Raw genomic sequence first — 16,058 nt, forward strand, 5'->3', positions numbered from 1 at the left:
TCTGGAACACGCACTTCGCCGTGACGTAAAAGTTTAATTTGATAAACTATTATAGAACACAATTTCCTAAATAATATTACCGATAATGATAATGATAATAATCATTTACTATGATTTTACTATTATTATAATTAAATTAAGATTGATGACATCATTCTACCTTCAAGTTTAACCGATTTCAAATAGGATTCACATTCAACCGTTATTCTACATAACATCTGACAAAACATTCCTTAATGTTTTTTCCGCGTATTGCTCAAAATGAATGAACTTGGTAAATATGTGGTATAATGCTATTATGAAGATTACTAAGCAGCCCGAAGGGATTTCTCTCCATTTTTTCTGCAAGAAAGGGCAGAAAGGTTTGGGGTAACCGATTAAATGAAGCGGCCTTGCTGTGGATATGCTGTGTCTTGCTACATTGCTTCTGACCCAGGCCAGTGGGCCAGTGGGCGAGATGCAGGGATGACCCGTCATCCAGGAGGAGCCACGAGGGAGGGAGGGGTGGTGAATGGGAGTGGAGTATGTATGGATGGAATGGGTGGGAATGGATTTATGCCTTTGACTTTTGTTTTCTCCCTTTTGTAAAGGGGGTGGGTGGGAAGCCGTTGATATATGTAATAAGCCTGGCCAAATTAATTTGTGCTTACAGATTCAATTGGTATATATATTTCAAGGATTAACCAAATCTCTTAAGAGAAATAATCATATATTTTGCAAATTTGTACGTACGATACAATAGAGTAAAATATAAAAATGTTGCCGAAACATTTTTTCCAGCACAAATGAAATTCTAATGCTTACATATATGCACTGAATGTGGTTATGTTTCTGGTAAATAAACAGTTTCCAAAGTAGATGTTAAATGGAAAAAGCTCACAAGGGAAAGTATTTTTTTCTCGTCGTCCAGTGGTACATCAACCAGCGAATAAATAATCAAAATTTGTTCTGCCGAGTGAGGGAGGTTGGTAGGTAGGTAGGTTAGAGACTTGCAACGGACACATGGAAAGTTCCCGCCAATTCCACAAAACTAATGACGTCCCAGGTCCAGAGACATGCCAACTCGAGTTGGGCAGGAAAACTCACCAGTAGTGCTGGGCAGGACCCAACATTCAAGGATTCGTGGATCAGAGTACTTGAGCTTACTGGGTCTGTGGGATTCGGATACGGATCCGAATATCTGCAGCGCGCGGGGAGACGAGCAAGAGACTGATCCGCGCGGTACTCTGATCCTGGCTGGTAATCGAATCCCAGTCCGCTCACGGATCGGATCCCTGCCGGTAAACTAATCTCGACTAGTAATCAACATTTTTCCGTTTCCAATACATTGAAGGATTTCCTCTAACCCAGTGTATTTTTTCTCATGTAACTGTCAGTAAAATAAATGTCAACGTTCTTAAAAAAAAGTTTATTATCATTCCTGATAACCACACATGTATTTCGTCCCTTAGCAACATGAATAATGTGCATTGCATACTCTAAACAAAGTATATCTAATATATCATCAACTATAGAACCAACAAATTAATATTCATCATTCAATACATAAATGTGAGATAATGATAACAGGCTCCGACGTCACATGCCCAACCAATCAGCGTTCGTAAAAAAGACACGTACATGGTAACACTAAATTTCTGCTATACGTCGCTAGCCAAGATATTTTTCACACGAATAAAAAAAATTTTTTTACTCAATGGTAAAATAGAGTTCGTTACAAATGAGGGTCAGTACAAATAACGTTTATGTTGAATATCGAAGCTAAACAGAAAAAAAATCCTTAGTAAATTGTACGAGTGGATTCGTAATTGGATTCGAGTACCAGCGTCGGTAATTTGATTCGCCAGCTCTCTATCCGCGGGATTCGAGATCAGTTCTCTGATCCCGCCCAGCCCTACTCGCCAGTAGCAAGTGGTCATCAAGATGCAGAACACTCAAAATATTTTACCCGTAGATGTCGCTAGTAAACTATAGATTAGTCTATAAACGTTAAAAAAAAATTGTGGATTATCCATTTCACGGAGGTGGACAAGTTACAATATACAATGAAAACATTTACATTAATTATTCGCTTTCATTTTACTATGTTAATTTGTCTATAATTACGTCCATAGAGCATTATTTGGTCATTTGAGTCATCCAATTTGATCTAAAATACTTTAAACCTAGATTATATCTTTTCGAAAAATATTTGTGCGCTGGTGGCGTAATCCGAGTGTGCTTGTCCGGCTTTCGCATAGTTGTGGGTTCGAATCTTGCACTCCTATCAAGATTCCCAGCAGTGACTTATCTACCCCAGCACTCATCAGAGCACATGGGGTAATGGTAATGGCTTCGGCCGCAACTACTCAGCGCCTGTTGGTGCAAGCTCATCTTTTAATACAAAATGCTTGTTCAATTACCACAACCCTGGGCGGATGTACAAATATGAAAAAATACACGACTTCTGGAGGTATCTGGCAGCCAAGTACTGCTGCCGTAAAGCTGTGTTAGTTCCTACCTTGTATTTATGTACACAAATGAAATGGATAATGCCCAGTGGCGTGCAGAAGTGTGGCGATTCCCGCGCAGTCAGCTCCTTGATTTAAGATTCAAGGGTAAAGTCTCATAGTACTGATAAATATCACGAGAAAGGAAAACATTTTGAACAGGTAAACACAGGTGAAACAAACTCATTATTAGACTTAGATATAAATAAATCAAATTAGTCCTTTTCACCCAAATGATCCGATTGGATACCCCTCCCTCCATTTAGATGGCCTGGGGCACCGCTTCTTCACCCACCCCCACCCCCCTCTGCTAATGCTAAAACCATCTTGATGTCCAATATTCACTAAAATGTAAAAATAATAGCAGGGGCTATACCAATGGCCTCCATAAACATCTTAAAACACCAGAAATTGTAAAAATACTTCATGCATTAACTTTAAAAATAATTGTCAGAAGCTTAACGTGGCATTTCATCATTTTCATGTACAGAGGATAATGTTGCAAAACACTGGTTAATCCGAGACTTCATGGAAGCCCCCGACTTGGTTGGTGGCCAGTTTGTGGTAGTTTCATTCATGGTTTTATGCGAGCTGTTTACTACTCAAGAGTTGCCAGATAGCGCCGCACGACATCCAAAAACGGGACAGTTTTTACCAAAACTGGACATGCCATAAATGCTCCGAGCTGTGATTATCAGCATGATAATAATTTACAATTCCCTAACCCTGACTGCTACCGATGGCTCAAGCTGCCAAAAAACTAAGCAAAAATATACCCACGTCTGTTGTAATGTTGGTATGTGCTTGTCACCAGTTCATGTCCGCTCTACGAGGTAGCTAGGCATGATAACAGTCTGAAGTAGCGGTTGGTCGTATACCCACGCTGACGTTACATGCACCATTTACCACTGGCCTCTCGTCTTCAGCGCCCTTGTCCACCTTGCTACCACGCTCCCAAGAAGGCTATACAATCCAATGGTTCTCAAAAAGTTTCACTCCAATTCGCGCTTTATGGGTTTTAAGTCACCTTCATGGATACCTTTATTTCTTCCTCTTAACATATCCTCTCCCAAATTGATGACTAGAAACAAAATGTAAGTAGATTAAAAAAAAAAAAAAAAGTTCGTGGTCGAGAACAGCTGGACCATATTCGTGAATATCTGCTTCTGTGGTCGTCGAAACTGACGTCTTACTGGCTGACGAGCCACTTGTGCGTGTCCCTATTTACATGGACCCTGCTCACACGGAAAGACCCCACGAACCTATATGAATGAGAGCCCTTTCGCGCCTTCGCGTGTGTAAACACGGGCGATAGATCGAATCTCATGTAAATGACCACACTGTCGTGTTTTTTTCCCTCTTTTAGAACCCAATAATGATGAATGTAGCTTGGACTTAAGCTTGAACCGTATCTATCTATAGATCTGTAAATATATATCCACTTCAAATGCATACATCCGATTGCTTTTATCAGTCCTGATCATATGTCGATGGCGCGGATTAACATCTTATGTGTGCCCCGGAGCGAGCATAACAGCTCAAATGAAAATCACGTTGCTATTTATCACTGAATATGTAATAACATCTGTATAACTATTTATATCCATTAATTGTGTGAACAAGTAATATCTAGTATTTATGTGCACAACTCGTTTTCACCTCTGAATTATACATACTGCAGGAACAAATGTCTATTTTATATATATATGATTACAACATGCGACGAAGTAGAACAATGTTCTTGTCACGCATGATTTCTGATAAAAAAAAAAAAAAAATCGACCGAAATATTGTCCATGTTCTATCGACGACAAAGATTCAAACGGAACACGCGAGGTTTTGACGCACTCCGCCGACAATTCCTAGACAAATTTATTTCACGAGTGGCTACCAGGTAGCCGTTACCAGTTACTTGGAGTCGTGGGGCTCCAGTATGACACCAGGATTCAACGCATGTGTTGACTGATCAACTAGAGCGAAACTTTGGTCTCTTCACGATACGCTCACTGTTAAGTTTGCGATGCGACACTAATGTTTGATACGATTAGTTTTAAAATTTACTGTCGATATTGAACATTTTTAGACTGAATACTTTAAACTTAAGTATTCTATTATGCAATTACCATTTCATTTTTTAGACTTGTTTTATCGTGTTCTTATGTTCGATTATTTGATTTACTTTTCCTATCTAATATTCGCCCTCCAGTAATACACGTTTTCTTACAGAAATGAAACTGAAAAAAACCACTCATCTACCATGTAAAAACTACTGGGTGGTTCAAGACTTGACAACGACTTTACCTAAAAGACAATTGAAAACATTTGTTTTGCTGTCGATAGAAGATAATGCGAGAACACGAAGGAGCGAATAAAACTTATCATATTTTCAGAGTATCAAATCTGGAACTTCAGTTTACTGATAAGTATCGAGAGGTGGACGTGAATTGGGGACTACGAATGATCTTAGTTTTACCAACGTAACACGTGACGTCACGGTAGCAGAAGTCAATGCCAGAGGTCAGTCTAGTTTCCACTCAACACAATCGCACAGCTGATGAAGAAACGTCTTAATCCAGTCTCGTGTTTTCCTAGTCGTATAAAGATAAGGGGATGATGTGAGCGGGAACTTAGTTTTTTCCTGATTTGTTTCGTTATGACAATTTTTAGAATAGTCATGCAACTACGAATAATAACCATAGAACGATTGATATGCACATTGTAACAAAATTGGCGTCGACTTTGTAATTTGGTTGTACGCAAACGCGGAGACACGAGCACACACACACAAAAGGGGGTGGGGTGGGGGGATATGTTCATTTTTATTTTGGCTTCTTCAGAGGTTTTAATCACCCCCGTCTAACCCCCTCGGTAACGAAGGCGGTGAATCTCCTTTTACAACACGAGACGTCCACTCCAAAGGGCATCGCACCCTTGTATTAGGACCCTCCTCCCTCGACATCAAATCCTCTTCAATCTATGAAAACCAGACAGAAGAGGCACATCGACCGCACCAATTCCACACTCAAACACTTAAAGATCACCTCAAATCCGGCTTACGATTCCCAAGCCCTTCAGGGTTGAGGAGGCTGAAGCCAGCCAGACCTGGAGAGAGCGGTCGACTCCTTGATCCCGCTCTTCTTCGGCACCTTGACATTTGGAGGAGTTTCGTGGCCGGGGATTTTTCTCGAGCGCCAGATGCAAGGAACCTTATCGACGCCAATCTCTATGGTGGTGGTGGCCGTTGCCCTGCAGTCCGGACACTCGAAGTCCCAGAATATTTTGGTTTGGTTTGTTCAAGTTTCGTGATCACTGGGGAAATAAACAAATGGAGGATACAAAAATCTTACTTGTTCGTGCGTGTCAGGAAAATATTGAAGAGTTTTCCTTCTTCATTCGTGCCTATTTGACAATATGCGAATAAATGGAAAGCATATTAAAAATGAAAAAATGCTTTGAAGCCATCAAGACAAAAAAAATTGAAGGTTTTTCCTTCTTTCTTTGTGCCCATTTGAAAATATACGAATTCATGAAAAACATGGACTGACAAAAATACTTTGAAGCCTTTAACAATGAGGAGATGCATGTACATTCCTCTAGTCCTGTATATAAAAAGGGGGAGGGGTGCGTTAACAAAGTAGACATACCCTCAACTAAATCTATATGAACGTTCGACGGCGGAGCAAAATTGTCCATAGGCATAGAAGCGCTGGTAAACAACAATCCATAGCCACAATCCAACTTAATTAGCTTCGATTGTTTATCTTTTCAGCAAGAACTAACAACCGGCGACTGCTCCCTTCTACGCAATGCAAACCAATGAACAGCGCCTCAACACACACACACGTACATATATATATACCAAAGGCTTTTTCCTCCTTATAAGGGAGGTAGAAAAAAAAAGGCACAAAAACCACTCCCACTCATTCCATCCCTAACATACTCCACTCCCTTCCACCCTTTTCCCTCCCTCTTATCTTGGCACCTCCGGATGATGGGTCATCCCTGTATCTCGCCCACTGACAAACACATTAATATAGCAAAATTCCAACCTCTTTTGAGAGGGGTTTATGGACGGACATGAGAATCGTTGCCACCCACCATGGGGCTGCGAGTTTCTAGTCCTATTGGAGGCTACAATTATTATTCCAAGATTTTCGTCACGCGTCAACTTGTATTGAAAGCCCAATGGTGTGTGTCTACGTCCCCTTATTCTATCTCTACAAACTACAGCGGTTTACAAACAAGTATCCATCGTTGGTTGGCCAGTATTGAAATTATTGCTAGGCAGCTCCACACGTCAACAGCCGAACCTGTTACTTTTAACAAAAGAGGCGCCAAAAGCGTCGGTAAATGCCATCTTACCCGTTACCCATTCTAGAACCACCACTCCGCCATTAGAAAAAAAAAAAAATATATATATATATATATATATATATATATATATATTATATATATATATATATACGAATATTAATATTATCGCGAACTCGCCATTAGAAAAAAAAATATATATATATATATATATACACGAATATTGATATTATCGCGAACTCGCTCACATGCCGAGCCTCGTCGACAAAGACCTCAGAGCTCGGGGTCCATCGAAGTCGATAACCGTGAGTTCGTGGTCGTCACGCCAACGTCACCGTCACTTTCACGACATCATACGTCTCCCATTGACGGCACCGACAACGCCGTCACACGCCTGTCGGATCATGCGACACCCGTGAGAAAGCGAACAGGAAAGGGCTCCGTCATCATCAAGAGCCTATCCTGTTGTCTGTTGACCCAGGTCTCTCTTGCAAGAGACCCACGACCCCTAGGTAACCGTCAGGGAAGAAATAACGTTGTTTCAGGATTAAGTCCTGTTCACTCAAGTGGTTTGAACAGCGCGGTACCGCGTAGTATAATAATTATAATAATAATAATAAATTAATAATTAATAATAATAATAAAAAAAGCGCGGTTGTGTGTGGACGCCTCCATTGACTTGCATTGTAATTGAACTGCTGCGGTTCAAACCGCGCCTGTTGAAACCGCTAGTGTGAACAGGGCCTCAGGGGCAGTGGGCGAGGACGATGAAGCGTTCCGTATTGACGAAGCAAACAAGATGCCAACATATTCACAAGAAATCATTGTATGGAAACCCGAGTTCGAGACTTCGGGATTTACAACTCAATCAGTTGTCCCTCGTCTCCCTTGCAGAAGACCCGCGGCCTCCAGGAAACCGCAACAGCCTCCGGTCGGGACCACGAATTAGTCCAGGAAGCGAGTGTACTGTTTGGGCATTTGTAGTGTGGGACATGGTAGTGCGCGGTGTTCGGTTTCTTCTGTGTAGGGGTTGCATCTGGAGACTGCTATGGGCGAGCTCTAACGTACAAGTATTCAGAGAGCAGCAATAATGAACTTCAATCTAACATACCGCATGAGATCTTTTTTTTTCGAGATTCATCTCCTGGAATATCTTAAAACACTACACTCCGATCTAAAACTAAAGACTAATTTAAAGCTAAGCATGATATGCTGAAGAAAATAAACGGGTCCTCACGAACGTTGATCCTTTCCCGTGTACCACAATTACATCGATATAATTTATAATTAAATAAAAATACAGTATGCCATACCCGATTACAAACCTGGAAATATACGACGACTGATGTATAGTAAAGTGGTTTCTTATACATCTGGGAAGAGCATGAGCTTCCTGCTAAATCACGGTCAATATCGACAGGAATTAACACCAGACGTACATATGCGACACCCTCTCCATCCGGCACCTCCCAGAGAAGGAATAGTGACCGAGGGAGGGTGGGAGATGGAAGAGTAGGTCTCGAGCAAGACGTCACGAGCAAGACGTCACTAGTGCGACGCCCCTTGCGTCCAAAGCCTCAGGAATTCCACAAAAGTTTGGTGAATAAAAGACGAAATGTGAATATCCATTTAATGAAGAGCTGCTATAGGATGATAATACTGAAGGGAGAAATTGGTGGGTTTTTCTACAAAAATGCTCTTGGGGTGTTTGGATGGAATACAGGAAATGCATGGGAGGGCGGGAGAGGGAAAAGAGGAGGTGAAACGGGAAAAGAGGAGAGGTGGAGCGGGAAAAGAGGAGAGGAGAGGGAAAAGAGGAGAGGTGGAGCGGGAAAAGAGGAGAGGTGGAGCGGGAAAAGAGGAGAGGAGAGGGAAGGGGAAGGAAAGGGAGAGGAGAGGGAAGGGAAGGAGAGGAGAGGGAGAGAGGGAAGGAGAGGAGAGGGAAGGGAAGGAGAGGAGAGAAGGAGAGGAGAGAGAAGGGAAGGAGAGGAGAGGAAGAGGAGAGGGAAGGAAAGGAAAGGAGAGGAGAGGGAAGGAGAGGAGAGGGAAGGAGAGGGAAGGAGAGGGAAGGAAAGGAGAGGAGAGGGAAGGGAAAGGAGAGGAGAGGGAAGGGAAAGGAGAGGAGAGGGAAGGGAAAGGAGAGGAGAGGGAAGGGAAAGGAAGAGGGAAGGAAAGGAAAGGAAAGGAAGAGGGAAGGAAAGGAAAGGAGAGGAGAGGGAAGGAATGGAAAGAAGAGGGAAGGAAAGGAAAGGAGAGGAGGGGGAGGAAAGGAAAGGAGAGGAGGGGGAGGAGAGGGGAGGGAAGGGAGGGGGAGGAGAGGGGAGGGAAGGGAGGGGGAGGAGAGGGGAGGGAAGGGAGGGGGAGGAGAGGGGAGGGAAGGGAGGGGGAGGAGAGGGGAGGGAAGGGAGGGGGAGGGGGAGGGAGGGGGAGGGGAGGGAAGGGAAGGGGAGGGAAGGGAGGGGGAGGGGAGGGAAGGGAAGGGGAGGGGAGGGAAGGGAGGGGAAAGGGAGGGGAGGGAAGGGAGGGGGAGGGGAGGGAAGGGAGGGGGAGGGGAGGGGAGGGAAGGGGAGGAGAGGGGAGGAGAGGGAAGGGGAGGAGAGGGGAGGAGAGGGAAGGGGAGGAGAGGGGAGGAGAGGGAAGGGGAGGAGAGGGGAGGAGAGGGAAGGGGAGGAGAGGGGAGGGGACGGAAGTGGGTGGAAGGACAGTGAAGGGGACGTGGAAGGGGACGGAGAAGGAAAGGTCCATGGAGCAGGAAACAGATCACATATGATATTGGCAGCCTCGTTATGAGCGATAATGAAAATGTACAATAAAAAATAAAATCACACACATACACACCTCTTGCCAACACCATTTCACGTGCAAGGGTAGTGGTCATCACTCGTATGCAATACGTATGTGGTGAGAAAACTCAAGTCATCAATATCATTACCATCTTCAATATCATGATCACCATATCTTCAATATCATGATCACCGTATCTTCAATATCATCATCACCATATCTTCAATATCATCATCACCATATCTTCAATATCATCATCACCATATCTTCAATATCATCATCACCATATCTTCAATATCACCATATCTTCAATATCACTATAATCACTATCTTCATTATCACACTAATATCACACTATCTTCAATATCATGATCACCACTATCTTCAATATCATGATCACCACTATCTTCAATATCATCACCACTATCTTCAATATCATCACCACTATCTTCAATATCATCATCACCACTATCTTCAATATCATGATCATCTTCAATATCACCATCACTATCTTCAATATCAACATTATCTTCAATATCATCATCATTATTGTCAATATCACCTCCATTTATATTGTCATTATCTCCACTGTCATTACCATCTATTTTCATTACCATACTCTCCATTTCATTATCATCTCCATTTTCAATACCATCACCTACATTTTCATTATCAACATCGCCATCTTCAACACCAGCATAACCTTTGTCATTAACATCTTAATCAACATGGCTTTCTCATTACCACCCGACCGAATGACACACACCTCTTCAAAACACTGATGCTGCTGGTCTTCCATTTGTCAAATGCCAGACAATTTTAGTCACGAATGAGAGTGAGAAAAGTGTGAATGGAGAGAGAAGCAAGAAAGCTATAGAGTGAGCAAGAGATACAGATATAGAGAAACTGAAATCCAATTAGGCGAACCCCATAATGGCCGTTCACGCTGTTCTTCCTGTTTCACTGCTGGGCACACGCATATGACCAGACCTCACAACAAACACTAAAATGCAAAAAGTTAAGAATTGGACTTGCATTTCTCACCTTATGACACACACATACAATTCATATGAACACATGCACACACTACACATGCATGTATACACTCACACATCTGTAGTTTAAAATTTCTTTGAACATCAATACAGCAATGTGGTACAGTTTCAGTACATGCGCCCTCTGCAGTTGAGGGTTCTAGTATTGTTTTCTGACTATGCTTGAAGAGAACTCCAGTTGGATAGCAGAAGTTTAATGGCATGATCAAATAGACAAAATCAGCAAGACAACATTAATGGCCAGACAGACTTACAAAGACAAACACTGAATGAAATACATGTACACCTCACACACAAATGTATGTATGTTTGTATATGTATATATGTTTGTATATGTATATATGTTTGTATATGTATGTTTGTATGTATGTTTGTATGTATGTTTGTATGTATGTTTGTATGTTTGTATATGTATGTTTGTATGTGTATGTATGTATGTGTATATATTTTTTTTTCCATGTCCTGATGTAGGCTGGCAAATAAAGTAGCACATTAAACAATTACTAGACTCACAGCCATGTCTAGACATGATTCAAAATGAAGGTATCACACTAATCAGAATTTGACAGCATAAAAGACCGACTTAGATTAAAATAATGAAGAGATTCCATGCAGACTGGCATCTTGTCAGGATTCTATCTTGGCCAAGAGTTCTATTTCACTGTCTTCAGAGACGCTCCATTGTCAAGAATTTTTTCCTCTTCACTCAGCCACGCTTCACTTTGAACTCTCCCGCCTGCAAAGCAGCCATTACAACACTCAACAAGTCTAGTATTTGTTCTGTCCACTGTTGTATCATGATCTGCTTGAACATGGAGTCTCATTTCTTCTTCAGAAGATGATCACACTGAACATGCGTGGGAGAATCCCCGACTTGCTTCAATGAAGGCAATGACATGTCACACACAACAGTCACTATCTGATCCACAACTGGATGTCCACAACACCTAATGGTTCCCTGATGATTTAATGAGTCACTTTTCAATAGATGCTCATTCCTCTGCATCTTGTCTATTTGGGTGAGGTTCCACGTTGCCAGATAGCAACGAGCAACATGCATGGTAAGAAAAATTCAAAACTGTAGCCTCTTCAAAATGGAATGGATCACAAATCAAGATAGCAAGTCACATGACACCTGAATGCTATTGCACATCATTTTCCCCTCGTGAGTCTAGCTTTTTATTTTTTAGAGGGTCCTCTAATACTTCACTACTCCCTGACACTCACACCACTCCTGCTTCATCACTTCAGTGATTGCGACGTCTTCTAGCTGTGCTCAGGGCGACATTTGTTGGGGATGAGGCGGTCACCCTCCACCAGGCCGCAAAGCGTGGCTCTCCTGCACGACTCATCACATCCATGTGACAACATGGCTTCACTGTCCTGAGACTGGTACCTAAAACAAGTTTAGAATGGACATCACATGCTGCTATTAGGTCCTCCTTCTGGACTACCTTTACCACTGACACAGTCACCAGTGGAATTATTTTCCACTGGATGTCTCCTCAGCGGCATGGTGCCTTATGGAGTTAAAGAGCTGCAAGGACAATATTTTAAAGGAGTCACTGTTGTTGGTGTTTATTGTCATCAGGGTCTGGGCAGGACTCCAAGAGTCCTCTTGGTTCACTAATTGGAGTCGTTTAACATTGACATGTCTTGTCTTGTCGGAACTTCAAAAAGTTAAATGATAAATCATTTGCTCCCTTTAGCCCCAAGATATTCCCTGATGGTTTTCCAACTAGCACCAGATGTTCTTGTTTAGCCAAGAGGCTAATTTGGCTAGAAATTAAGCACACCATTGTAGGCCCAAGTTCGACTTATGTAAAAATAACTTGACATTACCTGAAACAGTCTTTAAAGAGTATGCCAACAAGTTTATGCTAAATTGGTATGTCAGTCAGTCGCCCCAGTGCTCTCTTGCAGGAGACCCATGGTTCCCAGGTAATTGGTAAAGGCCACCAGACGAGCCCTGAAGTCACTCTTGTAAGATAGTGTTATCCAAAGGTGGCTTCCAACCTAGGGCAGAGGGCGGGATGCAGGGATGACCAGACATTCATGAGGAGCTAAGATGAGAGGGTGGTTAATGGGAGTGAAATGGGTAGGAGTGAAATGGTTGGGAGTGGGTACATGCCTTTTGACTTGGCTACCTCCCTTATAAGGGGGAAAACCCTAGGTATATAGATAAAGATCTAGGGATTATTAGTGGGGCATTGTAGAAGGTGTTTTGGTACACCGTGTTAATGTATTGACAATTAAAAATAAAATGGTCTGTACTCTGCCAATGTTGGAAGCCCTGTTTTTATAGGCTTCCCAAAGAATTAGTGGTCTTACATTTTCAGAGCATGAAATAGTATATTGTACAGGAACGAAAAAGAAAATGGGGAAAAAAAAATCAGTCTGGTGTCAGTCCTGCTTTTGTTATCCATGTATAAAACAAATATTACAGTTCAAATTAAGAGATCTTGGGCCCAGTCCAGAGACAGAATCAGCACCTCAGGGCACCTTCTGATCTAGCTGACAACGGCTACATGTTCACATCTCAGTACAACTTGCCAGACTACTCTTAACCCTTTTGTGTTTTATGACTTATTTTATTCTTTCTAACAAGGTGAAGTTGAGAAGCCTATACCAGGTGGTGTGTAGCTGCAGTCAAACCCCTCACCTTTGCCTTATGTATTTTGACTGTTGGGGCAGGTAACAGTCACTGCTGGAAATCTGAGAGAAGCGAGGAATTCTAATCCACGACTAAACGATTGAAACCAGCACTTCTGATTACACCACCACTGTGCCCCCTCACCAAATGGGTCAAGTTTGTCTGAAACCCACCTCAATTAGACCATTTATGACTAATCTATTCTAATTGGTCCCAGGCAAGTTTATGAACCTTAGGAAATATCTCCCATCCCAGCAAGAGTCAACCAACTCTTAAGTCTGAACAGCCATCACCCTCCTCTTGGAGTAGTCTTACCTGTGGAATTTTGCAAAGAACCAGGGATCGTGGGCCATGCGGTGGACGAGATTGTGCCAGTGCTTGGGTTCAAGTGAGGGGAGCTGGAGGTCATGCCGGGCCGAGTACAGTTTGTACCAGTAGGGGTCGTCATAGGTGTTCGCATGCGTCAGGTTCATAACCCACGTTTCATAATCCAGTACATCCTGTTCAAAGGGATGGATTAAAACTCCAATACAATTAGGGTAACAAACAGAATAAGGCATAAACATCCCCCTTAAAAAGATATAAAATAAAATTATGTAAAAGAAAGATAAATAAAAATCAGATATCTGATCTGGGCTCATTACCTATACCATCTATACACCCACCACTTAAAGTCCATTCCCACCCATCCTGGTTGAACGAGCAATCCCATTCCCACACCAAACATCCACATTGAAACATGTACTTGAGAAAATTTCTCCAATGTTTAACTACCATGTATCAATATCAAAACTAATTTTAAATCACATGAACAGAAAATGTGTATTAATTAGACAATTCACAATAAATTACTTTAACAGTTTCCTACACCCTTGTTACCCAGGACTACCTATACCAGATGAACTCTAGAAATCTTCTCCCTTGACATCACCCTACTCACCCTGGTGGTTTCTGGATGGTCCCCATCGATAGTGAAAATCCTGTAGGAGGGGTTGAGGTCCCGGAAGGGTCCATTGTTGGGCGTGATGTACTCAATCCCGATGGGGTGAAGTGGGTTGTCCACGTCATAATGGACGCGGAACTCGTCCAGGTGAGAGTGGCCATAGAACTGCCCACGGATGATGTGAGAGAACCTGGCAGAGGCATGGGCGGTATCAGCTGGGAGATTGAACTGGCGTGTGGGTGTGCATATACATGAACCAAGATGCTATAGGTGGTATAAGTTGTGAGGTATAATGGGCATGCATGTATACAAACCAAGAGGATATGGGTGTTAATATACTCATGTGATGCAAGAACCTAATGGATGTATGGGTGGTATTAGCTGGGAAGTGGAATGACCCTATAAAATTCACCAACCAGTTTGGTGAATATTATAGGGTCAATTGCTCAGTCGGTAAAGCGACGGCAGTGAGAAATCACGAGCTCAGGTTCGAATCCGGGGAGGACAGTCGGAATTATTTGATCGACATCACCGTTACTGGTGATTCTATTCAGGTATGACAATGGCGATAAGTCCATCAAGGAAACTTACCAGTCTTAACCAACAGTTAGAGTTGTCCTGGTTCACTGTGAAATACAAGTACGGACGGCAGTTAGCAGTCGACTTAGTTCCTCGGGGAGCATATTAATTTCCAGGTCAGTGAGTTTTATAGGGTCAATAGCTCAGTCAGTAAAGCGATGGCAGTGAGAATTCATGAGCCCAGGTTCGAATCCGGGGATGACAGTCTGAATTATTATACACACACACACACACACACACACACACACACATACACACACATATATATATGAGGAAGGAGGAAGAGAAAGACATGGGTCTAGGTCCCAGTTTATTCCTGACTGGTTTCACTTACAGCTTCAACATTCCTCTGAAGCTGTAAGCAAAACCGGTCAGGAATAAACTGTCTCTTCCTCCTTCCTCATACCTGTCAGAATGTCTCAATCATGTACACAAATACATATATATATACATATATAGATATATATACACACACACACACATTCTGGACCAATGGTCTTTCATTAGTGGTTATTTACCCGTCTCCCTTAAAAAAAAAAAAGTCCACTACCCCTATCTACCAACCTCCATGGGCACGATTGTGTGATGTAATAAATAGTACATAGATAAATAATGTTCAATATATATACTACTGAAATCAACACTCCAATATGAGGATTATGAAGTGGCAATTTATGCCAGGAAGTTAAATTGGTGTGGCTCACTAATCCTGAATATACAATTTTTTCAAGCCCCCCATCCTCCTGTAGACATGAAGACCCTGGTTAAGATCGATTTAGCCACTTACATATCCAAGTTCATCATCATCTCAATTTACACTTGCCTGGAGACCACCCTCGAAAATTCATGTGCCCACTGCATGACGCAGTCGGTGTAGAGAGGAGGTATGTGGCCAATGAGGTGTACCAGCTCACCCCGTTCTTCTGCGGCCTGCAGTTCCTCGACCAACCAGCGGAGTACCAGGCCAGGGTCGACAGACTTGTACAAAAGCCACCTGAAGGACAAAGAAATAAATCAATCCATTCCCCAGGTTCTTTGCTTGCTACCTAGAAGCTGGGCATGGCCATTGATTCAGACCACAAGTCACAGTGAAGAAATTTTGTATTGGAGTCTGGAAAGGGCCACAGTAGGTTATCGTGTTGTACAAAATGTTTTGTAGGTTATTGTAGTTATTGTAAAGTAAAATGCTGCTACAGTCTGGAACGTGATATGCACATTTCGTCAGCGGTAATAGCACTTCTATC

General features: G+C 42.4%; 1 protein-coding gene across 3 annotated transcripts in view; it reads right to left on the reverse strand.

Moving 5' to 3' along the window:
• Window positions 1-11,007: 11,007 nt before the first annotated feature.
• Window positions 11,008-16,058, reverse strand: part of LOC143020329 (sphingomyelin phosphodiesterase-like) — a 181,204-nt gene continuing 176,153 nt past the window's right edge. For all 3 annotated transcript variants that reach the window (XM_076176652.1, XM_076176650.1, XM_076176651.1), the window contains exons 10-13: window positions 15,638-15,808; window positions 14,233-14,425; window positions 13,608-13,792; window positions 11,008-12,035 (exon numbers count right to left, since the gene is read on the reverse strand). In XM_076176652.1, the coding sequence (XP_076032767.1) occupies window positions 11,906-12,035; window positions 13,608-13,792; window positions 14,233-14,425; window positions 15,638-15,808 (679 nt within the window). In that variant the 3' untranslated portion in view covers window positions 11,008-11,905. The remainder of the gene's footprint in view (window positions 12,036-13,607; window positions 13,793-14,232; window positions 14,426-15,637; window positions 15,809-16,058) is intronic.

Source organism: Oratosquilla oratoria, chromosome 39 (genome assembly GCF_046742065.1).
Source record: "Oratosquilla oratoria isolate Oo_2021 chromosome 39, ASM4674206v1, whole genome shotgun sequence".
Classification (NCBI taxonomy): Eukaryota; Metazoa; Arthropoda; class Malacostraca; order Stomatopoda; family Squillidae; genus Oratosquilla; species Oratosquilla oratoria.